The following is a 26627-nucleotide window of genomic DNA, read 5'->3' on the forward strand; positions in this document are numbered from 1 at the left end:
CGAGTAAGGTAATAATGTATATTTAAGGTCTGTGTACTAAGAAATAATGGATACAAATTGCTATATTCATGTGCCATTCCACGCTCATCAAGGTTTTGCAAAAATCCAATCTGCTTGATTCCTAAGAACGCCGTGAGACCGCGAGAAAAGATTATGCACGGTGACATTATAATCATTGCTCGGTAAAGGTCTAAATGGCAATTTTTGCATGGTGGCGCGTGGCTACCCTTTGTTTTCTGATACAATTATTTGTGAATTTGGATCCATGATCTGTAATTCCTGTGCAGAAAATTGCATTAGCTCTGCTGCCCTCTGCTGTTCAGATCTAACGCAGCTCTTTCGGCTGGGAAACAGCTTCATGCCCTTTTACTATGACATAGCATAGGGATATGTGGGGCACAGGTGGGCATGGGATGCCAGGGGGTGGTAAAACTCTGAATGCTGTTTTATAGTGATTCTAGTTTAGTTAACAAAAACCTAGTTTAGTTAACAAAAAAATTTTATTTAACACTTTCATTGTACAAAGCAGTGTTTCCCAACCAGTATACCTCCAGTTGTTGCAAAACTACAACTCCCAGCATTCCCGGACAGCCGCTGGCTGTCCGGGCATGCTGGGAGTTGTAGTTTTGCATCAGATGTAGGTTCGCTGGTTGGGAAAGTCACTCTGTGCTACCAGTGACTATAGCATTGCAAAATCATCTTATGCAAAGTTGGCTCTTGTATTGACGAATGCATGTAACACTCCCCTAAAACTTAAAGGCTTTGTCCACTCTGGGCAAGATTAGGGACGTCGAAGTCAAAAGATTGCGCTACAGGTCTCCAGTTGATGTTAAACTACAACTCCCATCGCCAAAATCAGCCGGCTATGGATGCAATTGTAACTCCCTCTGACTTTAATGAATTGAGTAGCACTCTGAGCTTTAGGGTACGTTCACACTGCAGAATTCCCGCAGAATTCCGTGAGCGGAAATCCGCACAGTGAACGTTAGCATCAGTGTGAATGGGTCTTCCGCGAGAACCGTTCACATTGCAATTTTTCATTTCTGCGAGCCGAGATTCAGCTACATATCCGTAGCGTGAACATACCCTTATTGAGATTTGTGTACACAGTGTAGCACTCTGAGCTTAAATAAGAGTTGAGTTCGCAGTGTAGCACCCTGAGCTTAAATGAAATTTGGTACACAGTGTGGCACCCGAATTTTAAAAAAGAGTTGCATATACCAAGAGTACACAGTGTAGTGCCCTGTACTTTATTAAGTTGTGTATACAGTATAGCACCCTGAGCTATAAGGAGAGTTGTGTATACTGTGTAGCGCCCTGAGCATTAATAAGCGTTGTGTACACAGTGTAGCACCCTGAGCTTTAATATGAGTTGCGTATGCAGTATAGCACTGTGAGCTTTAATGTGTTGAGTACACAGTGTAGGACTCTGAGCTTTCATGAGAGTTGTATGATACCCTGAGCTTAAATGAGAGGTTTATACACAGTGTAGCCCCCTGAGCTTTAATGAGAGTTTATACACAGTGTAGCTCCCTGAGCTTTAATGAGAGTTGCATACACAGTGTAGCATCCTGATCTTAAATAAGAGTTGCTTACACAGTGGAGTGCACTGAGCTTTAATTATAGTTGAGTACACAGTGTAGCACTCTAAGCTTTAATGAGAGTTGTGTACACAGTATAGCACCCTAAGCTTTAATGAGAGTTGTGTAGACCATGTAGCGCTCTGAGCATTAATGAGAGTTGCGTACACAGTGTAGCACCCTGAACTTTAATAAGAGTTGCGTACACAGTGTGGCACTCTGAGCTTAAATGAGAGTTGTGTACACACTGTAGCACCCTGAGCTATACTGTTTACATATTTTCCATTGAAGTTGGAAGGAGTTACACAAATTATGTAAAACAGCTGGTTTCTACTTATTGCATCATTTTACATGACTGACCCTCTTGTAGGATGAAAGAGACAAAAATGGGAAAATTGCAGAATTCAAATATATTAATATAATATTTGTATGATTTTAGATTCAGTTTATATGATGTCTCATGTACGACCATAATTTAAAGTCTTTTCTTGTCTGGGAGGAGCATTGCTGTAGATTATGGGGAAGATTTACTATGTGCAGCGCTTTGGTATGTTAATTTCTCTGGGCAGACGCTTCTTAGTAAATCCAGCGGGTCCATGGCTGCCGTTGTGCCCAGTGCAGAAATAGGCATTAACTATAAGCTGGCCTATACTTTTGTAACTTTAGGTATCACAAGTTGGCCTAGCATGTGAGGAGGGCGCACCCCATGCGGTAGATTAACAGGTTTGTGATTTTAACAACCCTTAATCATAATCAAGATTATGACTAAGGGTCATTAAAACCAAAACCCACCAATCTACTGCTAATCGTGTTCATGTTGTCTGCTGCAGACAACATTAACAAAAATAGCAATAGATTGACAGGTTTCTGGTCTTAATGACCCATAGTCATAATTTAATTTCCATCCAAGGTGCCCGGAATCCAAAGCCCCAAATGAAATAGCAAACAAGTTTGAATGCAGCACACATGAATGAGATAAAACTTATTTTCCTTTTATTGGTATGGGTTAAAATAATAATACACTGTGGACACAGGCAGCAGACAACATGAACAAGAACAGCAGCAGATTGACTGGTTTTTGGTCTTAATGACCTTTAATCATAATCTAGATTATGATTAAGGGTTGTTAAAGGAATATTCCGGGATGTAAAAAATGCCTTTCAGACTGCCAGCAGTAAAAAAATAAAGGGATACATACCTGCCCCCACTCCCCCGTGCCTCCGGTAACCCGCTCCGGCTCCGCTGCGATCCTCTTCCTGGTTGCCGGTGGTTGGTGAGTCATATTGCACTTAGGCTGAGCGTCAGTGTGACTTTTTCGGCCCAGGCACTGGTTTTCTTCCTGGTGCCGGGACTGAAAACGTCACACTGCCGCTCAGCCTATCACCGGCCGAGGCGGGACTTCGCTGCGGCCGGTGATTGACTGAGTGCAGTATGACTCACCGACCACCGGCAACCAGGAAGAGGATCGCAACGGAGGCCATAGCCGGTTGCTGTGGAACCAGGGGATCAGCGGCAGGTATGCATCCCTTTATTTTTTTTACTGCCGGCAGTTTAAAAGACAATTTTTATATCCCCGAATACACTTTTAAGATCAGAAACCCATCAATCTACTGCTATTTATGCTGTCTGCTACTTTTCTTCATGGTTATTTTGACCATTTTAAGCCCAACCAATAAAAGGTGAAGAAGATTTGTCCCATTCAAGTGTGCTGGATTCAAACATGCTTCCTTTTAAATTTTTGCACAGATTTCCATCACAAATCTTGAGGCCCAGGCATCATATGTAGACATTCAGAAGAAAAAGATCGGTAAACCCCTGCACTAGCCTAGGACAAATGTGGCTGTGATACGGATGCAAAAATGTGCATGCATAATTCTAGTGTGACCATAGTCAGTCTGTAAAGTTTTGGGGCCCAGATGTTGACCCACAACCCTTTGAACTTATTCACCCTATATCACATGACTGTGTCTCATGTAACGGTAAGAAGACAATAATTATAAGTAGAAGAATGTTTTTGTTTTCTCATCAGATGAGCTAAAAGTGTAACACATAAAACATTCATCTCATATACAGATACAGGACTATATATCATATCTATAGGCACAGTAAATGGTGACAAGCAGATACAAAACAACAATATGAGGGATATTTTAGGGCTTTAGATCAGTTTTCCCCAACTTCACATTGCTCTCCATCTGTTCCTTTGTCCAATTTGCCAGTTCCCCAGATTGCCAATCTGCCTGTAACCTAAACTGCATGCTTTTGCCCATAACAACCAATCACAGCTCAGCTTTCATATCTTAACAAGCTTTGGTAAAATGAAAGCTCTGATTGGTTACTATTGAAAAAACAGACAATATTGGTCTATGGCACATTGATAATTCAGTCATTTTGTGTGTTTTACAGTTCTGAAAGGGTTGTCTGACAATGAAATCTATTTTTAACTGCCAATAAATGTATAATGGTAAATAACATTATTTTATCACCTTCCTGTGATCTTTCCTTCTGCTACTGATGCAAAAATGTCTGCCCTGTTGTCTTCATGCCCAACTTCCTGTCTGGCATACAACCTGAAAGGAACTTCCTAATTCAACTTTATCTCCCACTGGCTATACCCTTAGAATATAATTATTTTCATATAGTGAGTTGGCTGAATCAGGGCCGGATCATCATTGGCGCTATGGAGCACCTGCTACGGGCCCCGTGGCTGCAGGGGGACCCCGTCACACTCGGGACATTCCTTTGTCCCGAAAAATCTTTTCAGGACACAAGGAGGTCCCGGTGGTTACCTCTCTGCGGCGGCCCCCGCGTTAACTTTAAAAACGCAGGGGCCGCCAGGAGGTAGCGCACGCAGGGATGTCACTGACATCCCGTCCATAGGAGAAAAGCAGAGTGGAGCATCGAGGAGGACGCGCGCGCATGGTAAGTTACCAGTGGCAAATCATCTTCAGTGTTCCGACCTCCGCTCCCGGGACCTACTACTATGGCCCATAGGCCATAGCAGTAGATCATGACCCAGCTCCCCGGGGTCCCCGGACCAGAGGGGCGGTGGACGGAACACTGAAGTGGGGCAGTACACAGACATACAGCCTCCAGCCATACACTGTATATGGCTGAAGGCTGTATGTCTGTGGGGGAACTGTACTGCACCTAATGTGGGGAACTATACTGCCAACCTAATGTGGGGTACTATACTGCACCTAATGTGGGGAACTATACTGCCAACCTAATGTGGGGAACTATATTGAACCTAATGTGGGGAACTATACTGCACCTAATGTGGGGGAACTGTACTGCACCTAATGTGGGGAAACTGTACTGCACCTAATGTGGGGGAACTATACTGCTCCTAATGTGGGGAACTATACTGCACCTAATGTGGGGGAACTGTACTGCACCTAATGTGGGGGAACTATACTGCTCCTAATGTGGGGAACTATACTGCACCTAATGTGGGGGAACTGTACTGCACCTAATGTGGGGGGACTATACTGCACCTAATATGGGGGGAACTATACTGCACCTAATGTGGGGAACTATACTGCACCTAATGTGGGGAACTATACTGCCAACCTAATGTGGGGAACTATATTGCACCTAATGTAAGAAACTGTACTGCACCTAATGTGGGGGAACTATACTGCTCCTAATGTGGGGAACTATACTGCACCTAATGTGGGGGAACTGTACTGCACCTAATGTGGGGGAACTATACTGCTCCTAATGTGGGGAACTATACTGCACCTAATGTGGGGGAACTGTACTGCACCTAATGTGGGGGGACTATACTGCACCTAATATGGGGGGAACTATACTGCACCTAATGTGGGGAACTATACTGCACCTAATGTGGGGAACTATACTGCAACCTAATGTGGGGAACTATATTGCACCTAATGTAAGGAACTATACTGCACCTAATGTGGGGGAACTGTACTGCACCTAATGTGGGGAACTATACTGCACCTAATGTGGGGGGACTATACTGCACCTAATGTGGGCAACTCTACTGCACCTAATGTAGGGGAACTGTACTGCACCTAATGTGGGGGAACTATACTTAACCTAATGTGGGGGGACTATACTGCACCTAATGTGGGGAACTATACTGCACCTAATGTGAGGAACTATACTGCACCTAATGTGGGGAACTATACTGCACCTAATGTGGGGAACTATACTGCCAACCTAATGTGGGGAACTATATTGCACCTAATGTGGGGGGACTATACTGCACCTAATGTGGGGGGACTATACTGCACCTAATGTGGGGGGACTATACTGCACCTAATGTGGGGGGACTATACTGCACCTAATGTGGGGAACAATACTGCACCTAATGTGGGGGAACTATACTGCACCTAATGTGGGGGAACTATACTGCACCTAATGTGGGGGAACTATACTGCACCTAATGTGGGGGAACTATACTGCTCCTAATGTGTGGAACTATACGGCACCAAATGTGAGGGAACTATACTGCACATAATGTGGGGGAACTGTCGGGGTGGGGGGCAACATAATGAAGTGCTCCATCTTCCAGGCATCCTTAATCTGGCCCTGGGCTGAATCCCTGGTTAAAGTGTACACAGGAACAGAAAATACATTACAGGATGTACACCAGAAAGGAAGTCCATTACAGGATGTACACCAGACAGGAAGTCCATTACAGGATGTACACCAGACAGGAAGTCCATTACAGGATGTACACCAGACAGGAAGTCCATTACAGGATGTACACCAGACAGGAATTTTATTAACTTCCCGTGATCTTTCCTTCTGTTACTAATGCAAACTGTCTACTCTGTTGTTCTTATTAGCCCAACTTCCTGTCTGGAATACATCTTGTAAAAGACTTCCTGTCTGACATATATCCTATAATGGACCTCCTGTTCCTGTGTACAATCTAGCTGGAAATTGAGCCAACTCACTCTGCACCTTTTGATTATATCTCTTTCCATATTGTGAGTTGGCTGAATTTATGGATAAAGTGTACACAGGAACAGGAAGTCTGTTAAAGGATGTTCACCAGACAGGAAGTCCATTACAGGATGTACACCAGACAGGAAGTCCATTACAGGATGTTCACCAGAACGGAATTTTGTTACCTTCCCGTGATCTTTCCCTCTGATGCAAACTGTCTGCTCTGCAGTCTTCATTAGCCCAATTTCCTGTCTTTATTACATACTGTAACAGACTTTCTGTCTGGCATACATCCTGTAAGGAACTTACTGTCCCTGTGTACATTCAGTCAACTATCTCTCTCCCATTAAACTATTTGATAATAAATCTTTTCATATAGTTGGCTAAATTCCATGCTAAAGTGTACATAGTAACAGGAAGTCCATAACAGGATGTACACCAGACAATGGGCTAAAGGAGATGACAAAGCAGACATTTTGCATCAAAAACAGAAGGAAAACATGAAAGACCACAGAAAGGTAGTAAAGTAACAAATAATGTTGATATATAAGACCAGTTTATCCCAAGCAGTGTGCTTCCAGCTGTAGCAAAACTACAACTGCTAGCGTGCCCGGACAGCCAAAGGCTGGGAGTTGTAGTTTTTCTACATTGGTTTCTAGTTCAGACGGTTATCATCATATGTACGACGGTATGTACATTCATCAGCATGCATTACAAGTCTACAACATGAATGGGTCAGTATCGGAGATAAATATATATATAAGGATTTATTAGGAGAAAGTGTTAATACTAACGACCTGCGTACTGCTGCACTCCGGCATAGGCTTGTTGCAATGGATCGGCCGCGGTGGGGCTCTGTGCTGGAAAAAAACAAGAAGAAACCAAGAATTAGAGATCGGCCCCTCAAGACTGTGGAGAAGATACATAACAAGATTGAGTACAACACATTCGTTTCATAGTCTTCACATACACATAGAGATTTACATAGGAAGAGGTAGAAGAGTCATTGGCTATAATGGGAGGGACTAAACTTTTTGGCATTTCCGCCACATACTATACTCTGCTTGCCGTAAAGTGAAACTAAGAACAAAAATGGGTCATTTGTAGGAGGCGACAATTCAAAATATATTGACTTCTGCAGTGTAAGGCGGTGTTGTCTGGCAGCTGCCGTGTGCCATCAACCAAAGCTGGCAGAGAAGTGCTGGTTATATTGAAATCATAGGCTATATACAGGACTCAGTCCTCTAGGAATGTGTGGGAACTTAACTTCCCATTAACAGGAGGGTTGCAGGACCAGCTCCTGAGTGAAAATCTTGTGTGACTTCCTGCACTTTTTTTCTCCAGGACTTGGGATTCATGGAAATGACACTGCTGTGTGTAGGCCCTTTATGGGAATGCTTAAAGTGTACCTGTCGTCAACAAAAACGTTTTATATAATGTAGATAATACAATTATGTGTATATTTGTAATATACATTGGTTAAAAAATGTGTATAATTTTGTCCCTACGGTGATTGTTTATGTGTCTCTATGAGGAGTCCAAATACAGGAAGTGTGTGTGGCCAAGCAGGGCTGTATGCTATGAGGACAAGCAGGGCTATATACACTAAGGCTCTATGACATTCTCCTGTCTCACACAGCAAGATGATTGACAAGCCAGGAGCCTGCACAGAGCCCTGCTTCTCCTACCCTCACTTCCTGTATCTGGACTCCCCATAGACACACACAGGCAATAGCTGCAGGGACAGCATTTTTTCACCCAAAAATATACACATTTTTAATCAATGTATATTACAAATATACATATAATAGTATTATCTACATTATATTAAAAGTTTTTGTTGGCGACAGGTACACTTTAAGGGAGTGGGCCATACAGCTACATAGTGAAAAGCTGTATGGCTCCATGCATCTAAAGGAGAGCCCTACTTTGGCTCCTTTTCAAACAGAACCATAGAATGGGCATGTTCATGGGCCCATAGATGTCTTCCATAACTAGACAACAACTATGAAATAGATACACAAACTGCTTTGTTTTACTATTTTAGTCAGTGCCACTGACTTTAGATGGAGCTACAGAGTGAATGCCAAACCCTGGCTCTATTCAGATTACTACTAGCTTAGGTTTTCATGTTGAGGAGGAACAGAGGATCAAGGAAAAAATAATATAGTCTGTACAGGTACCATCTAAATGGAATTTAAAAGAAAACTAGGTCAATAGAGTGTTAGAAGAACGGCCCAACTCAATCTCTGCCTAGAGGTCCAAGGGCGAAAACAGTCTCTAGCCTTCAGTACCCAAGCTGCCATCACTGTTAAACCTGTATCTCAAAATTGTAGGACTCATCTGGCTCAATGAATCGCAAACACATATTAACAGGTATCGGCCAACAAAGGTAGAGAAATGGGACAGTCATGGGGCTAAGAAAACCTGCAACAAACCCACATGACTTGCCATGCATCTAATCCAGACAACTAGAACAATCCACTTGGCTTGAAGAACCTAAGAACAATCACTGCACAGACATATGACTTACAGCAGATATGGACACCTAAGATGATGATCACTAAGCCTACAGCAGATGTGGACACCTAAGATGATGATGACTAAGCCTACAGCAGATATGGACACCTAAGATGATGATGACTAAGCCTACAGCAGATGTGGACACCTAAGATGATGATGACTAAGCCTACAACAGATGTGGACACCTAAGATGATGATGACTAAGCCTACAACAGATGTGGACACCTAAGATGATGATGACTAAGCCTACAGCAGATATGGACACCTAAGATGATGATGACTAAGCCTACAGCAGATATGGACACCTAAGATGATGATGACTAAGCCTACAGCAGATATGGACACCTAAGATGATGATGACTAAGCCTACAACAGATGTGGACACCTAAGATGATGATGACTAAGCCTACAACAGATGTGGACACCTAAGATGATGATGACTAAGCCTACAGCAGATGTGGACACCTAAGATGATGATGACTAAGCCTACAGCAGATATGGACACCTAAGATGATGATGACTAAGCCTACAACAGATATGGACACCTAAGATGATGATGACTAAGCCTACAGCAGATATGGACACCTAAGATGATGATGACTAAGCCTACAACAGATGTGGACACCTAAGATGATGATGACTAAGCCTACAACAGATGTGGACAACTAAGATGATGACTCAACCAAGCATAGACAGATTTATGGGAATGACTCAGCTTAGAGAAACATATAGAATTGGGGCAACTGTAACTGCATCCTCAGGCTAATTAAGAATATCAGGAACCATATAGCATCTCCATCAACCAGAACCTCATCAAGTCATAGGCATTCGTAGATGGGCTTCAATTTACTTAAGGGAACCGGCAGCATCAAATAGCTCAACTATAGTATACCAGTGGCCTCCAGTTGGTGGACCTGGTCAGCTCGGCTGAGCGGCAGTGGCAGTTGAAATCCAAGTTACCCAATCCTTCTCTCCCCAACATTGTCCATCATGGGAGAGTTGGGACCATAGGTATGTTATATGGACTGCCGGTCAAGGCAAAATAGGTTTAGCCATGACAATTCTTTAGGAATGTGCAACCTGTGAGGTTACATGGGATTGGTCACCAGTAGCTTAAGACCCCATTCTAAACCAGATCATATAGCTTTATTATTAGATTACCTCATGTATGAAGCTTTTGTTGGCATTATGTGATCAATCTAAGGTAGTATTGTTTGTCAATAGTTGTATTATTTGGTCACTGTACGTTGGTGTTATTGGAATGCTCTATGGTGCTATTATTTCAGCATTCTGTGGTGGTATGATGTAAACACTTTATGGTGATATTATTTGGTCACTATGTGCTGGTATTTTTTAACAAATCTATGATGGTATTATGTGAGCACACTATGGTAGTATCATGTGTTTACTCTATGGTTGGCATTATTGGAACACTTTATGGTCGCATCATTTGAGCAGCCTATGGTGGTATTTTTTGAGCACTCTATGATGGTATAATTTGAGTACATTAAGGTGGCATATTATTTAAGCAGTCTGTGGGGCATTATGTGGTTGCTGTATGTTGGTATTATTTGAGAACTCTAAGGTTGTAATTTTTAAACACTCTGTGGTGATTTTGTTTTAGCACACAAAGGTGGTGTCATTTGAGGTATCTATGGTGGTATTATGTGGTCACTCTAAGGTGGTACTATTTGGACACTTTATGATAGTAGAATTCGGCCACTGTATGTTGGCATTATTTGAACACTCTAAGGTGGTGTTATTTAAATGCCTTACAGTGGTATTATTTGAGCACTCTAAGGTTGTCTTATTTGAACACTTTATGGTGGTATTATTTGGTCACTGTATGTTGGAATTATTTTACCACTTATAGCACTGTTATTTAAGCATTGTATGGTGGCATTTTTTTACCACTGTATTAACACTGAACAGTATATTATTTTTGCAGTGTATGTTGGTGGTTGCACTATACAGAATTGTGCAACACCATACTGTACTAGGCCATGCCAGTACACAATAGGGAGTGCTAACAGAGGGTACCATACTTGGCACTATTATACCTGAGGCCAGCTATGACTGGGAGTTCTTTGCTCTCAATATACTCAGCACTGTACAGCTCACTTTGAGATATTAATGATGGCTGAAGTTGTAATAATGCTACAAATCCAAATATACCTTATCCATTTGTACCTATCACTCACACTACAGTGTATCTTTCAATATCTGAAGGGCTAGAACACATGGAAAAATTCTTGCATTCTCCGAGATACGCACACAGCTTCAAACACATATTATCATACAACACGGCTTACTAAACACCACCATAGACACCGCAAAGCACTAAGACACAAAATAATAGAGATGACAGATTCTATTACAAATTTAGGAGCCAAGCAGACACTTTTGGAAGCCAATGGAGGAGATTATCCACAATGATCTATAAATGAGGCCCTAAAGAAGGAAGAAAAAAAAAGACATGGGGATTTAGGTCGAAACCAGGGACTTTTCGTCAAGGTATGGACTATACACTGTATCCATTACATGGAGTTCAAACGAATCATCTTTGTTGTTAGTTCCACTTTAAATCATTCAAAAAATATATATATTTATATATATACATTAAAGGGGTAAAATCAACTTGCTCCAGAAAGTTATACAAATTTGTAAATTACTTCTATTAAAAATCTTAATCCTTCCAGTATTTATTAGCTGCTGAGTTGTTCTTTTCTGTCTGACCACAGTGCTCTCTGCTGACACCTCTGTCCATGTTAGGAACTGTCCAAAGCAGGAGAGGTTTGCTATGGGGATTTGCTCCTGCTCTGGGCAGTTCCTGTGTCAGCAGAGAGAACTGTGGTCAGACAGAAAGGAAATTCAAAAAGAAAATAACTTCCTTTGTAGTATACAGCAGCTGATAAGTACTAGAAGGATTACGATTTGTAAATAGAAGTCATTTACAAATATGTTTAACTTTCTACAGCCAGTTGATATGGGAAAAAAAAAAGTACCACTTTAAACATATGAGATCTCTGGTTTAAACTGGAAGGGGAGACGGATCCCGAATACAGACACCAATGACACATTATTGGGGGAAGGTAATAAGAGGGGTGCAGACAATTGGGACATATCGACAATATTCTTCATAAAGGAAGCGGCTCCATTAAACGCCCTTGAAGACGGAGCTGATTCAATCACCAGACGCCTTTAATAAGAAATAAACGCTGATCTCTGAAGTGATGTATGGAGGGAAAAAGACAAACATTACATCTATATATAGAGGCAAATATTCTGCATCCTGCTTGTAATGATGAACATATGTCACATCGGAGAAGAACTTATTGGATCATTGGTTACAGATGTCGTCTGCTCGGAGTGGAGGAGAACCATTATCCAACACCAAGTACCTAGATAAATGATATTGTGGTGATAAGGACGGCATAAGAAGGAGATAAGAGTCCATACATCTCATTGTGTCAGGCTGTGTTCACACCTTCAGGATTTTTAGTGCAGTTATTGAAAGCAAAGCCAGGAATGGATTTAAAGGGTACCTCTCATCAAATAAACGTTTTATATATTTTAGATTAATGAATGTTGAATAACTTTACAATAGCATGTTCATGAAAAATATGCTTCTTTCTATTGTATTTTTCCCGATCAGTCCTGTCAGCAAGCATTTCTGACTCATGCTGGAGTCCTAAACACTCTGAGCTGCCAGCCTGCTTTGTTCACAGCCAAACAGGCTGTGAACAAAGCAGGCTGGCAGCTCTGAGTGTTCTCCTTTTTTGAACAAAGCAGACTGGCAGCTCATAGTGTTTAGGACTCCAGCATGAGTCAGAAATGTTTGCTGCCAGGACTGGTAGGGAGACCCCTAGTGGTCATTTCTTCAAAGTGGAAAATTAACTAGAAAGAAGCATATTTTTTTAATAACATGCAATTGTAAAGTTATTCTGCATACATTCATCTATAATATATCAAAAGTTTTTTTCATGAGAGGTACCCTTTAAGGATTCTCAGTGAGGGGATTTTCTCATCCCTTTACCTGGCGAAAATGACAAAAGGTTGCAAAAATGTTGCAACTTTTTGTCATTTATCTAACCACTTTGCGCACAAAAAATACAAAAAAAACTAAAAAAACTTTTTGGCACTTTTCGACAAGTGGGAATGATGACATACAAGGGTGAGTTTTTTTATTACTGTACTACTTAAAAAAAAGTCAAACTTTAAAAGAAAAAAAAAGTATTCTTAAAATTATAAGAGAAGAGCAGGATCAGCTCACCCAACGCAGACCGACTGCGACACAGACAGGTGCGGATTCACCAATGGGCAATCAGGAAAGAGAAAGCCCAGCGCAGCTTTTCAAACAGAAGTGCGGTTTTATTTTGTCATGCTTGTCCTGTATGCTGCTTGCATGACAAAATAAAACCGCACATCTGTTTGAAAAGCTGCGCTGGGCTTTCTCTTTCCTCTATTCTTAAAATTGTCCCCTTCTAACCCATACAACTTTTTTATTTTTCCGTATACGCGTATATGAGGGTGATTTTTTGCGCCCTGAGCTGTAGTATTTATCAGTATCATTTTTATTTTGATGGGACTTTTTGATCCCTTTTGTTATTTTTCCTGATCTACCCTGCAACTAAACATTTGCATGCAGGGATAGCAAATATTTTCATTTGTTTATTTATTGAACTTTTTTTTGTAAAATGAGAAATAAGACTTTTTTTTTTTTTTTTTTTTTAGGGGAGGAGCTTTATATTATTTTTCTTTTTTTTGCCCATGTTTTATTTCACACTGTTAATGGGGTATTCCAGGAAAGTATATTGTTTTATACATCAACTGGCTCCAGAAAGTTAAACAGATTTGCACATTACTTCTATTAAAAAATCTTAATCCTTCCAATAATTATCAGCTGCTGAAGTTGAGTTGATCTTTTCTGTCTGACAACAATGCTCTCTGCTGACACCTCTGTCTGTCTCGGAAACTGCACACAGTAGAAGAGGTTTTCTATGGGGATTTGCTTCTACTCTGGACAGTTCCCGAGACACGTGTCATCAGAGAGCACTTAGACAGAAAAGAACAACTCAACTTCAGCAGCTCAAAAGTACTGAAAGGATTAAGATTTCTTAATAGAAGTCATTTACAAATCTGTTTACTTTCTGGAGCCAGTTGAAATATATATATATATATATATATATATATATATATATATATATATAAAATATATATATATCGCTGCTGCGGCACTGCGCTATCATTACTGCGCAGAGCGGGATCGCTCTGCACGTAATGATGGGCAATACAGGGGCCGGAGCATCGTTACGTCACGGCTCCGCCCCTCGTGACGTCACGGCCCACACCCGTCAATACAAGTCTATGGGAGGGGGCGTGGCGGTCATCACGCCCCCTGCCATAGACTTGCATTAAGGGGACAGGCCGTGATGTCATGAGGGGCAGAGCCATGACGTCACGCTGCTCCGGCCCCTGTATCGCCCGTCATTACACACAGAGCGAACTCGCTCTGTGCAGTAATGATGTCGAGGTGCCGCAGTGGCGATCCCCGGGGTCCCCAGCAGCGGGACCGTGGCGATTTAACATCTTATCCCCTATCCTTTGGATAGGGGATAAGATGCCAGGGGCGGAGTACCCCTTTAAAGTCTCCATAGGGGACTATTATATGTAATAATTAGATTGCATTCACTGTGTAATTCTGTGCCTACTGCATAGCATTGTACAGTGAGATTGGAGATCCACTGATACAGCCTGAAAACAGCAAGGAAAATGGACTTGCTTTAAGGAAAAATGAAGCAATTTGACTTTATGGGATATTACTTTCTGGAATTTTGGATCTGTCTTGGAGAATTCTGCTCGGAAATTACTCTGTGAGTGATAGCGGTCTCAGTGCTTGCCTCGGACACGCCCCATCCTGAGCAGTGGATGTGAGAATGAGTGAGCAGCAGAACAGAGGGATTTGTAAGCCAAATATAGACGCTAGATACATAAGAAAATACATGTAAAACATCTGTATGACCTAGTCAGTAACATATATAAGCATAATTTTTTTTTTCTGCCATGCTCACTAATTACTATAATTAGATGCCCAAAAGAAATCTGGGAAAGATGGGTATTGTCTAGCTATAGATGGGAAAGCTGGGTAATGTCTTCCTATAGATTCTTCTCAGCTTCAACCTATTAATATCACTATAAGAATAGCGAAATAGAACTTGTAGCAATGACAACTTGAGCACTCACTTTTACTGGCAATGGGAGGAGGTGAATATTTTTGAATTGGGTTGTAATCCGACCTATTATAAAGCAAACCCTAACACCAAGCGCTGGGAACATTGTCTTAAACTTCGACGAGGATCAGGTCTTCATTTGCATAGTCTCAAAAAATGCACATTTCCTTAATTTCTCCAAGGAGCACGCAAAGAACATTGAACAAGCAAGAGGCACGTCAAAAATAAAAATAAAAAATCAAAGACAAGTCCCTGACCAATTCCGTCGGCTTCAAGGACGTGATGTAGGTCAAGCGAGCCCCCATTTCTGCTCGCCATAATATATTCCTATGTGACATTCACTTTAACAAGCTATATATTTTAACCTGAATGAGAAATGTGCCTCGAAACGCGCGGAGCTGTCGACGAATTTACGCAGAATTTTTTATGCAATGCCTCTGTTTATAGGTCAAATAAATGAGTGCACGGACAAGACACATCTGCATTGTTATAGGCGACCTTCACCAGCCTCCCAGCCTTCGCCAAGGTCACCGGTCCGGCAATAAAGCGTTGGCCCTGAGACGCACGTTTTACCTTCTTCAATCCAATTTTTGTTTTTTTTCTTACTCTGTCCACGCTTAAGTCAATCTAACTCCGCAATCGTATCATTTCATGGAACAAGCTCGCAAAATTTATGTAGATTAAAATTCATGGGCGCCATAGCGCGCGGTCCATATTATTAAGATTGATTAGGACGGCCAGTGGCGTGATTAAAGAATTCGCCGTTTACTGTTGTAATTAATTAGGCATTCACACACAACAATAACCCGAAGAAAGTGCTGATCAGGGTGGAAACGGTGAGAGGTCCCAGATTTAATGCTCGCATTTGGGCGCGGATGAGGCCACGAGCTCTGCTCCACAGTCATAATGGCGGCCGGCTGAGACACCATCCATAGACCTGTCCTTGGCTCGGTCACCTTCATGTCTAATGACCACTTACTTCGGTGTTTCCAAAGCAGGGTGCCTGCAGCTGTTGCAAAACTATAACTTCCAGCATGCCTGGACAGCCGTTGAATGTCTGGGCATGCTGGGAGTTGTTTTACAACAGCTGGAGGCACCCTGGTTGGGAAACACTGGCTTAATGGGCCACCAGGGATAACCAGCCTGGGCTTTTCCTGCATTGCTTTAACCAATTCCCATAGATTTGTATTCATTCATTGTATATACATGGGGAGAACATACATGCCTTGTCTATCATGTTCCATACAGTACTACTACTACTACTACTACTGGTACTACTACTACTACTTCTACTACTACTACTACTACTACTACTATTATTACTGCTACTGGTATTACTACTACTACTACATCTCCTGCCTTGTCTATCATGTTCCATGCAGTATTATTATTACTGCTACTACTACTTCACTACTAGCCCTACACAGCTCACATCTCTTGCCTTTTCTATCATGTTCTATAGTGAACTCCTACTACTGCTACTACTAATACTTTTACTACTTCTACTACTGCTACTATTTCTTCTGCTACTGCTACTATTACTACTTCTTCTTCTACTACTACTACTACTCCTACTCATACACAGCCACATAGCTCATGCCTTGTCTATCATGTTATATAGTGTACTACTACCACCAGCCCTACACAGCTGTACATCTCCTGCCTTGTCCGTTATGTTCCATACTGTACTACTAATGCTACTTTTACTACTACTACTATTTTACCCCCACCACCACTACTACTCCTAGCCCTACACAGCCGCATATCTCCTGCCATCATGTTTTATACTGTACTACTACTACTACTACTACTACTATTACTACTACCATTACTACTATTACTACTACCATTACTACTACTATTGCTACTACCATTACTACTACTACCAAACCTACTACTACTACTACTTCTATTACTATTACTACCTCTACTACTTCTATTACTACCTTTACTACTACCACACCTACTACTACTTCTATTACTACTACTACCTCTACTACTACTATTTCTATTACTACCTTTACCACTACCACACCTACCACTACTTCTATTACTAGTACTACCTCTACTACTACTACTACTACTATTACTACCTTTACTACTACCAAACCTACTATTACTACTTCTATTACTACTACTACCTCTACTACTACTACTACTACTACTACTACTTCTATTACTACCTTTACTTCTACCACACCTACTACTACTACTACCACCATACCTACTACTACTACTGCTACTAAGTAATAGCCAAGCACATGGTGCAGACATTTTCCATGCAGATTCTGGCCTGATGTGCTTTTCCATGCAGATAATAGATGGCAGCAATGTGAACAGAGAAAATAAATTACACTATTTAGGCCACGCAATGTTTGCTGTATGAGATTTCCTGAAGCATACAGCAAATGTTCTACTCAGATACAACGTAAGAAGAGACAAACACTATTTCTTTTTTACTTAAAAATCTGCAAATGTGGATTTAAACTTTTTTTGCTTCTTCTTAAAGGTAAACTGTCTGCTCTAGATCATGCTTAGAACTCAAGTGACAAAGAGGCGGGGCTGAGCTGCAGCATGTATGCCTACTCGCTCCCCCACCCCTTCCCGCCTTTACTGATTTATGTTTAACGCTCTGTGTTGAATGAGCCTTGTATGTCAATCAATCAAGGCATGGAGGAGTGGGGGAGAGAGAAGGCATGCATGTGCAGCTCAGCATTGCCTCTGTGATAAGTAAGCTCTCCCTTTAACAAATCCGCAACAGAAAATCAGCAGAAATCAGTCCTCCAACCAGTAGCTTGCTACTGTGTATGTGCTTCCGCCAGTGCTTCCCAACCAGTGTGCCTCCAGCTGTTGCAAAACTACAACTCCCAGCATGTCCCAGACAGCCTTTGGCTGTCTGGGCATGCTGGCAGTTGAAGTTTTGAAACAGCTGTAGGCACACTGGTTGGGAAACACTGGCTTACACATAATGAGCAATCTGAACAAGCAGAGTTCCAGTGTAAAGCATTATGGTTGGATAACCTCAGACTCCAACAGCCAAGGTAATGAAACAGGTTTACACTAGGCATTGGTGTGCTATTGTAGCGGAATGGGTTCAGCCTGTCCCATAACCTGCATATTTGACTGTATTCGTGTATTGTGTTCATGTGTTTCTGTACGCTCTTCATATGTGGGTTCAGTAGTTCATGGGAAGGAAACTACCGAACCATAGGACCACCCCAGTGAGAGTGTGCGCCTCGTTAGGCGTTCACACTTCTCATAAACAAAACTGCAACTTAGATTGTAATTACTGATGCCTGGGTGTCCGCTGTTCGGTATACGAACCACGTGCGGCGGCCATCTTACGCATGAAAGTTTCAGGGGTGTTTGGTCGTCGAGGGTCTGGAACTCAAATCGGACACACAAACAAACGAACACCACTGAGACCTCCAGAACTCCGTAACTACCGAACGGAGAGACCTAACGAGTCCACATTCGGTAGAAACAAAGTACCGAACGAGGGAACCATGATCCAGGTGAATTTAAGTCTGGATGGCTAAGATTATTGTATGTTTTAACTGCTGAACGGAGACCGACCGTAGGGCCCAAACGCATGGAACCCTTTTCGGATACCACCTTGTGTGCGGTCGGTCAAACTTCAACCTCCACCTAACTACCGAACCCTTGGTCCGTTCTGGGTGAATTTTGGATATATTATTCACCCAGATCAGGGCTACCTGGCGGTACCCTGATATTGATGCTATATACTAGTTTAGGGGTACATCCAGGTTTGGGGTAAACCTACAGTACAGTTAAGGGGATTATGAGTGACTCTGAGGAGAGGAGATGTGTGGGAGGTAACAGTTACAGTATTGGTTACTGTCCTAATTGATGTGACTCCCTCCCTTTGCATGGGAGCATGCTTTATAAGGCACCCTGGAATAAAGACTGTGAGTTCTGCTCCTGAAACTGTGTGTCGTCCAGTTATTGGGAGTGATGTTGGGATATTGCTGTATTACTTTGCCGGCTGGAAACTCTGCTTGTGGATTTACAATTGCCTTGTTCCTGAGCCTCCCTGGGATCATAAGTGGAGAATAGCTGTGGGATAGCAGCTCTCTATAAGGGAGCATAGGTTTATCTGCAGTGTAAAGTAAGGGGGCTGGATAGAGGGCATAAGTCTCTAATGAGACAAGAGGTGGACTGGCAATACAACCAACGCTCTATGCTGGACAACATATGAGAAGCTTTAACAAATGACACTAAAGCTTTATGGTGAATTCCATTTAAATATTTCTTTGATATATTAAATTCTGGGAAAGTGGGGCGACAACCAATTGGCCACTGATAGAGACGGCCAGGAGGGGTCACTGTGCTCTGCTACTCTAGGACAGTGTTTTCCTAACAGTTTGTCTCCAGCTGTTGCAAAACTACAACTTCCAGCATGCCTGTACAGCCTTTGGCTGTTTGGGCATACTGGGAGTTGTAGTTTTTCAACAGCTGGAAACACTGGAAAACACTGATATAAGGAAAATTCACCTGTTTGGGGGGAAACCATGGAGGCCTTGACTCTCTTGTTTAATCCCTAAAAAGGAGAAAATTGTGTGATTCTAAAAGTGTCCCATAGATACAACAGAGCTTAGTGTAGATTCCATTAACATCACACAAAGATGCTATGTATGCATGTACAGTGTGAAAGCTGTGTTCTCCATGCCATCATACAGCCACTGGGAGTGTAATAGCCTCCTCCCACCACCAGAGGCCAGCACCCGCTATACAACTCTCTAGCACATTCATTACACTGGGATACTGTTATATGAGATAGATAGATAAATAAATAAACAAATACATAGATAATATAAAATAGATATCACATAGATAAATAGCACAATAGATAAATCCGCAGCACTCCAATCCGTGAAAAAAGTAGATATTTATTCCATCCAACAAGTGAATGTCATAGATAGATATAAATAAGAGATAAATAGAGAGATATGAGATAGATAGGTAGCTGTTAGATAGATAGATAGATATGAGATAGATAGATAAATAGATATGAGATAGATAGATAGATAATAGATAGATAGATATGAGATACATAGATAAATAGATAGATAGGAGATTGATAGATAGATAGATAGATAGATATGAAATAGATAGATATGAGATAGATAGATACACAGTAGTAGTTTTCATTGTAGATAGATAGATAGATAGATATGAGATAGAAAGATAGATAGATATGAGATAGATCTGAGATAGATAGATAGATATGAGATAGATAGATATGAGATAGATAGATATGAGATAGATAGATAGATAGATAGATAGATATGAGATAGATAGATAGATAGATATGAGATAGAAAGATAGATATATATGAGATAGATCTGAGATAGATAGATATGAGATAGATAGACCTAATGCTGCCGTAATTGCCCACTGGCCCCTGTTTTGCTTATCACGCACAAGTAGGTTAGCGTTAGGTCCCGTGCCATCTGAGAAACCTTGGCGTTGGTGTGCGGGCTCTGGTGTGTCCTCCATATGAGGATATACTGGTGAATGTCTCAATTTTAACATCAGTGTTGAGGGATAGCCAATGTCATTGTATACATCTACCACAGTAGTGCACCCATATTCCTGTATTGTATTCTAATTGTTACACATCCACACCGTCTATCTGGTGGAGGATTCTATTGTGGCACTTGTAGTCCGCTGCAGGCATCCTCCATTGTATGCATTTTTATGCTGGGGATCGCCCCTAGCAACGGACTACAAGGGCAGGATCTGCTCCCCCAGTATAAATGCACAACAGCATTTGGGGTTGAGCACCTCCAGCCATTTGAGACCACATTTTTGTTGTTTGTTTAGATAGATAGAAAGATAGATATGAGATAGATAGATATGAGATAGATAGATAGATATGAGATAGATAGATATGAGATAGATAGATATGAGATAGATAGATAGATAGATAGATAGATAGATATGAGATAGATAGATAGATATGAGATAGATAGATATGAGATAGATAGATAGATAGATAGATATGAGATAGATAGATATGAGATAGATAGATAGATAGATATGAGATAGATAGATATGAGATAGATAGATAGATATGAGATAGATAGATAGATAGATATGAGATAGATAGATAGATATGAGATAGATAGATATGAGATAGATAGATAGATAGATATGAGATAGATAGATATGAGATAGATAGATAGATAGATATGAGATAGATAGATAGATATGAGATAGATAGATATGAGATAGATAGATAGATATGAGATAGATAGATAGATATGAGATAGATAGATAGATATGAGATAGATAGATAGATATGAAATAGATATTTGTTTCATTTTCTATACTGTATATAGATGGATGACAGACACTTTGTTTTCTCAGTTCTGCTCTTGTTCCTTTAAAGAATATATAATCAAAAAAGCCATAAATCCCCCTCCCCTCCCCCTCCTGATCTGTCGTTCTGTGCGGTGACGCTCAGGCACCAGGGATCGGGTTGATGGATATTTTATTTTGATAACTATCTCAACTCGCGGCACAAATGCTTCTATTATAGCTGCCAAGCCCCGGCTTAATCACCTCCATTTATTACTGCACTAGAGTGAGTTGGGGAGAATTCTCTCATTAAAATCTCTAATATTCCGAGTTAAAGATGCTAAATTAGATCTTTCTTCCCTTCCCTTCCCAGTGACTGCTTTATGGAATATGGTTGATTGTTACAAATGGAAAAGAATGATGATCCCGGGCGCTCGTAGAATAGATTACAGATGTCTAATTGTAATTTACTTACTTCGGCTCTTTAGGAAAACTTAAAGGGGAACTCCAGGAAAGTCTTCCATCGTAGTGGCTCTAGATCAGTGTTTCCCAACCAGGGTGCCTCCAGCTGTTGCAAAACTACAACTGCCAGCACGCCCGGACAGCCGGAGGCTGTCCGGGCACGCTGGGAGTTGTAGTTTTGCAGCAGCTGGAGGAACACTGGTTGGGAAACCCTGGATTAGACAGTTGAGAATGTAATTACAGGATCAGACTTCACAGAGTTTTATTGTAGTCTGTTACCATGGAGATGAATAGAAGCTGTTTTTAAAGGAGAACTATTGTGCATCCAAAGGATAGGGGATAAGTGTCTGATCGCGGGGGGACAGACGGACACCCTTGCTCTCCCCGGGAACAGGGCACGTCGACCCCTGCATTTGGCTATCTCCGTCTCTCCCATAGAGTTACACGGAGGAAGCGTATTGGCCGTTGCTGCGTGTGTGGGTCAACAGACTTCTTTCCCAGGGTCCCATGCAGTAGATCTCGGGGGGTCCCAGCAGTCGGACCCCCGCAATCTAAAACTTATCCTCCATCCTTTGGATAGGGGATCCATTTTTCTGCACGATAGTTCTCCTTTAACTGCCAGCAGAGTTGCTCCCATGTGATCCCTCCAGCTGTCCAGGCATGCAGGGAGTTGTAGTTTTGCTACAGCTGGAGGCACACCAGTTAGGAAACACTGCTCTACATGCTAGACTAGGGAGTCCCAATATCAGAAATTAAAATCTCGCCCTCTGCTGGTACGGTATCCTCACAACCTACATCAACCCATCCCTCTAAGGCAAACCTTTTAAATTTACCACCCATGAATATCTTAAACCCCACCCCTGAGGCACCAGGGGATGCCCATTTTGAGTTTTATTTCATGGGATAGTCCCACAAAAATAGGATTTTTAGAGATTTTAAGATGTGTAGAGTTTTTTCAGAATTTCATAAACTCCGAGACCGGGCTGGGGTTCACGCTTTTTATGGGCCACATAGCTGTAACCATAATTGTATCTAGGGGCCCTAGTTTAACCCTTTTCCCTCACAATCCCAGGCAGAAGCCAAGTTGTGGTCAGTTAAATGTGAAACACCATGCTGCGGTGTTGCAAAGACATCCCCTCCTTTATGAGCTTTGATAGAATTTTGTAAATATCTTAAACCCCACCCCTGAGGCACCAGGGAATACCCATTTCAAGGTTTGCTTCATGGGGTACTCCCGCAAAAATAGGATTTTTATGGAGGTTTGTGTGGAGTTTTTCAAGAGTTCTTAAACTCTGAGACCTTGCATTTTATGGGCCACATAGTTGTTACCATGATTGTTTCCAAGGACCCTAGGTTAACTCTTACCCTCCATGATCCCAGGTGGAAGTTATGGTCAGTCAAAGGGAAATACCATGCGGCGATGTGGCAAAGACAACCTTACCTTTACAAGCTTTGCTAGGATTCAGAAATTAGATTGTAAGCTTTTCAGTTTTCCTATATATATATATATATATATATATATATATATATATATATAATTATTTTTTTTTTTTGACCATCTATTCCCATCAGGGCTGTTGGCGATCTTTTCGACAACCCTTTTATGGCAAATTTGACATGTTATGGGAGAATATTGAATGTGCCGATTAATATTAGACAGGTTTTTGCATTACTGTTTGTTCGTCGCTCATTCGGCCTCATCTATGGTGGTGAGGCCATCGTGGCTCATGATACGTATAATCTATTGGTTCAATACCTGGGTAGGGATGGATTCCATTGGCAAACACGGCTTCCGCAGCGGGCTGTCCGTTAGCCTGGGGTGGGAGGCCGGTGAATCCATTAACCCCAATTGGTGATGGAATGCTAGGCACAGCTGGTGCGGTGATTCCTGGCGGTGTGCTTCCACCTGTAAAGACAAAAGAATCAAGCGGTCACCTCCCTGATAATGCACATTGTACACTCGTGGGGTGGGGGGTGAGTCAAGTATTTATGCGTCATTTACATATTACTCCAGATTATCGTATATATTTGCAAATTGTGACAAATCCTGACAGTTTTACACAGAGGGTGGTCACGTGACCCATAATTTATATTTTTCTTGGAAATCTACAGTCACAGCATTATTTCTGCCCATTATATAACTTGGATGTGGTATTTTCCAGAGGTTTCTACTCTGCAGGCTTCATCTATAACTTGCAGTTCTCCAAGAGTTGGCGGGAGATGCTCCATACTCCCCACTCCATAGAATTGTATTGCTTATCTTGTAGACACAGGACAAAGCTGAGCTGATTTTCAGAGAAGAAGATTTGAGCACAGAAGGAGGGAGTGGGAAGAAGCTTGATAACAAGAGAAAGAAGTATTTTTCTCTTATAAGATATATTACAAAGTTTGTTCAAATGACAGTGTCTATTTAAGTTTTTTCTATATAATATGTATAATTTCTGGTGATCGCAAGATGTTTGTGTGTTTGGGTTTGTTGTAGCGCTATTTTTAAACTAGGTTTTATATAATTTTAATTGTTTTTTATTTTAAATTTTTTTTCTACATTTTTTTTTTTACATCATAGGTGGGATTCATTAAAAGGCTCATACCAAGACCTGAAAGTTAGCAGTTATCAAACTGGGGCTCCCACTATCCCGAAAATGGAGGTTCCATGCCCCCCCGAGTGAATGGAACCTCAGTGCAGATGCATGGCCACTGCTCCATATACTGTCTATGGGACTTAGATAACTCAGCAAATTATGGTAGAAATGCTATATGAACCCTAATGAATGGAACGGCGGTCAAGCATGAGCACGGCCGCTTCATTCACTGGAGGGACAATTAACCTGTTGCAAAACTACAACTGCCAGCATGCTGGGAGTTGTAGTTTTGCAACAACTGGAGGCACGCTGTTTGGGAAACATTGCATTAAAGGGGTACCCCGTGGAAAATTTTTTTTTTTTTTTTTTTATCAACTGGTGCCAGAAAGTAATCTTAATCCTTCCAGTACTTATCAGCTGCTGAACACTACAGAGGAAATGGTTTTCTTTTTGGAACACATAGCTCTCTGCTGAATCACGAGCACAGTGCTCTCTGCTGACACCTCTATCCATTTTAAGAACTGTCCAGAGTAAGAGAAAATCCCCATAGCAAACATATGCTGCTCTGGACAGTTCCTAAAATGGACAGAGATGTCAGCAGAGAGCACTATGGTCATGATGTCAGTAGAGAGCTCTGTGTTCCAAAAAGAAAACCATTTCCTCTGTAGTATTCAGCAGCTAATAAGTACTGGAAGGATTAATATTTTTTTAATAGAAGTAATTTACAAATATGTTTAACTTTCTGGTACCTGTAGATTTAAAAAAACAAAACAAAAAAAAGTTTTCCACAGGAGTACCCCTTTAAAGAGAAAAACCTCCCCCCTAGTGTCCCCCCAAACCTATTGCTCTCCAGGTATTGCAAAACTACAACTCTCAGCATGCCGGTTGTAGTTCTGCAACAGCTGGAGGCACACTGGTTGGGAAACATTGCATTAGAGAGCAAAAGCTTATATCCAGTCACTCTGGGCTAGTGTCCACCCAACCTATAGCTCTCCAGTTGTTGCAGAACTACAACTCCCATCATGATAGAAGTTGTAGTTTTACACAGCTGGAGAGTCAGAGGTTTTTAAACACTCTAGTGGCTCCCCCCCCCCCCCACCCCCCGTCCCATGACATCAAATGCTTTCTAAGTGCAACCACCGAGGGATAACCTACAAACTCAGCTCTGCTACATCTGCATATAACCCGGCTATACGGAGATGTATCTAAAGCCAAATCTATGCCTCCAAAACCTCAAGGGTTAAATAATATTCTGCATTATAATTCAAGAGAAAAATGCTGCAGGCAAATTATCTTAACCACCCCCCTCCCCCCCTTAGGCCTCCATTTACCCAATGTTAATGGAGTACTAATTACCTGCATATTGTTCTCCCTTGGCTGTCATGCCGTCTGGTATTTATACCCCCCCACCCCACTTCCCTCCGCACCTCCCCCCCTTCGCTCCAGCTATATAAACTGCAAATCTAAAAGTTATAGAGATCTGACGTCTCCTTGGGAAATACAATGACAGTCACCACACGAGGGCAAAATTAGCACTCGGGCAAACTTTTTTAATTATTTTTTTATTTTTTTTTATGGATAATGAAAAAAAAAAAAAAAAAAGGATAAGAAGTGGAAATTTCCCCATCACTTGCGTTGGCAGATTCTCTTTTATTAAGAGAGCTGACACCGGCGTCTTGATGTGACAGTTCCTTGTGTGCGCTCCTGACTGCGCTGTACGTGTGATGAAAGCGGCAAAGATTTTTCCACTGCCTCATCCGCTTCGTTTTTTTTTTTCTCGCTTACTAAGCACTTAGCCGCCGCCACTTTCTTTATGTGAAGTGTTGCTGTTTCAGCATGTGTTCATGTATAGCATGGGAGAACGCCGTCACTGCGCGTCTTAATGATATATGGACAGAGCCGGATACAGATTTGAAGAACAAAAAAATTATCATAATAAAAAAAAAAAAAAGAAAGAAATAAATAAAATAATAATAAAAGAAAAAAAAAAAAAAGAAATAATA

General features: G+C 41.5%; 1 protein-coding gene across 17 annotated transcripts in view; it reads right to left on the reverse strand.

The window, feature by feature from the left end:
* CELF4 (CUGBP Elav-like family member 4) overlaps positions 1-26627 on the reverse strand; it is a 1140249-nt gene that overhangs the window by 84930 nt on the left and 1028692 nt on the right. For 10 of the 17 annotated variants that reach the window (XR_008848282.1, XM_056542932.1, XM_056542937.1 and 7 more), the window contains exons 8-9: positions 23799-23948; positions 7298-7363 (exon numbers count right to left, since the gene is read on the reverse strand). Coding sequence is in view for 16 of the 17 variants with exons in the window: in XM_056542932.1 (XP_056398907.1) it covers positions 7298-7363; positions 23799-23948 (216 nt within the window). In the remaining variant the exon portion in view is untranslated. The remainder of the gene's footprint in view (positions 1-7297; positions 7364-23798; positions 23949-26627) is intronic. The other 7 variants (XM_056542852.1, XM_056542893.1, XM_056542818.1 and 4 more) reach the window with 1 other exon arrangement.

This window comes from Hyla sarda, chromosome 1 (assembly GCF_029499605.1).
Source record: "Hyla sarda isolate aHylSar1 chromosome 1, aHylSar1.hap1, whole genome shotgun sequence".
NCBI classification, from domain to species: domain Eukaryota; kingdom Metazoa; phylum Chordata; class Amphibia; order Anura; family Hylidae; genus Hyla; species Hyla sarda.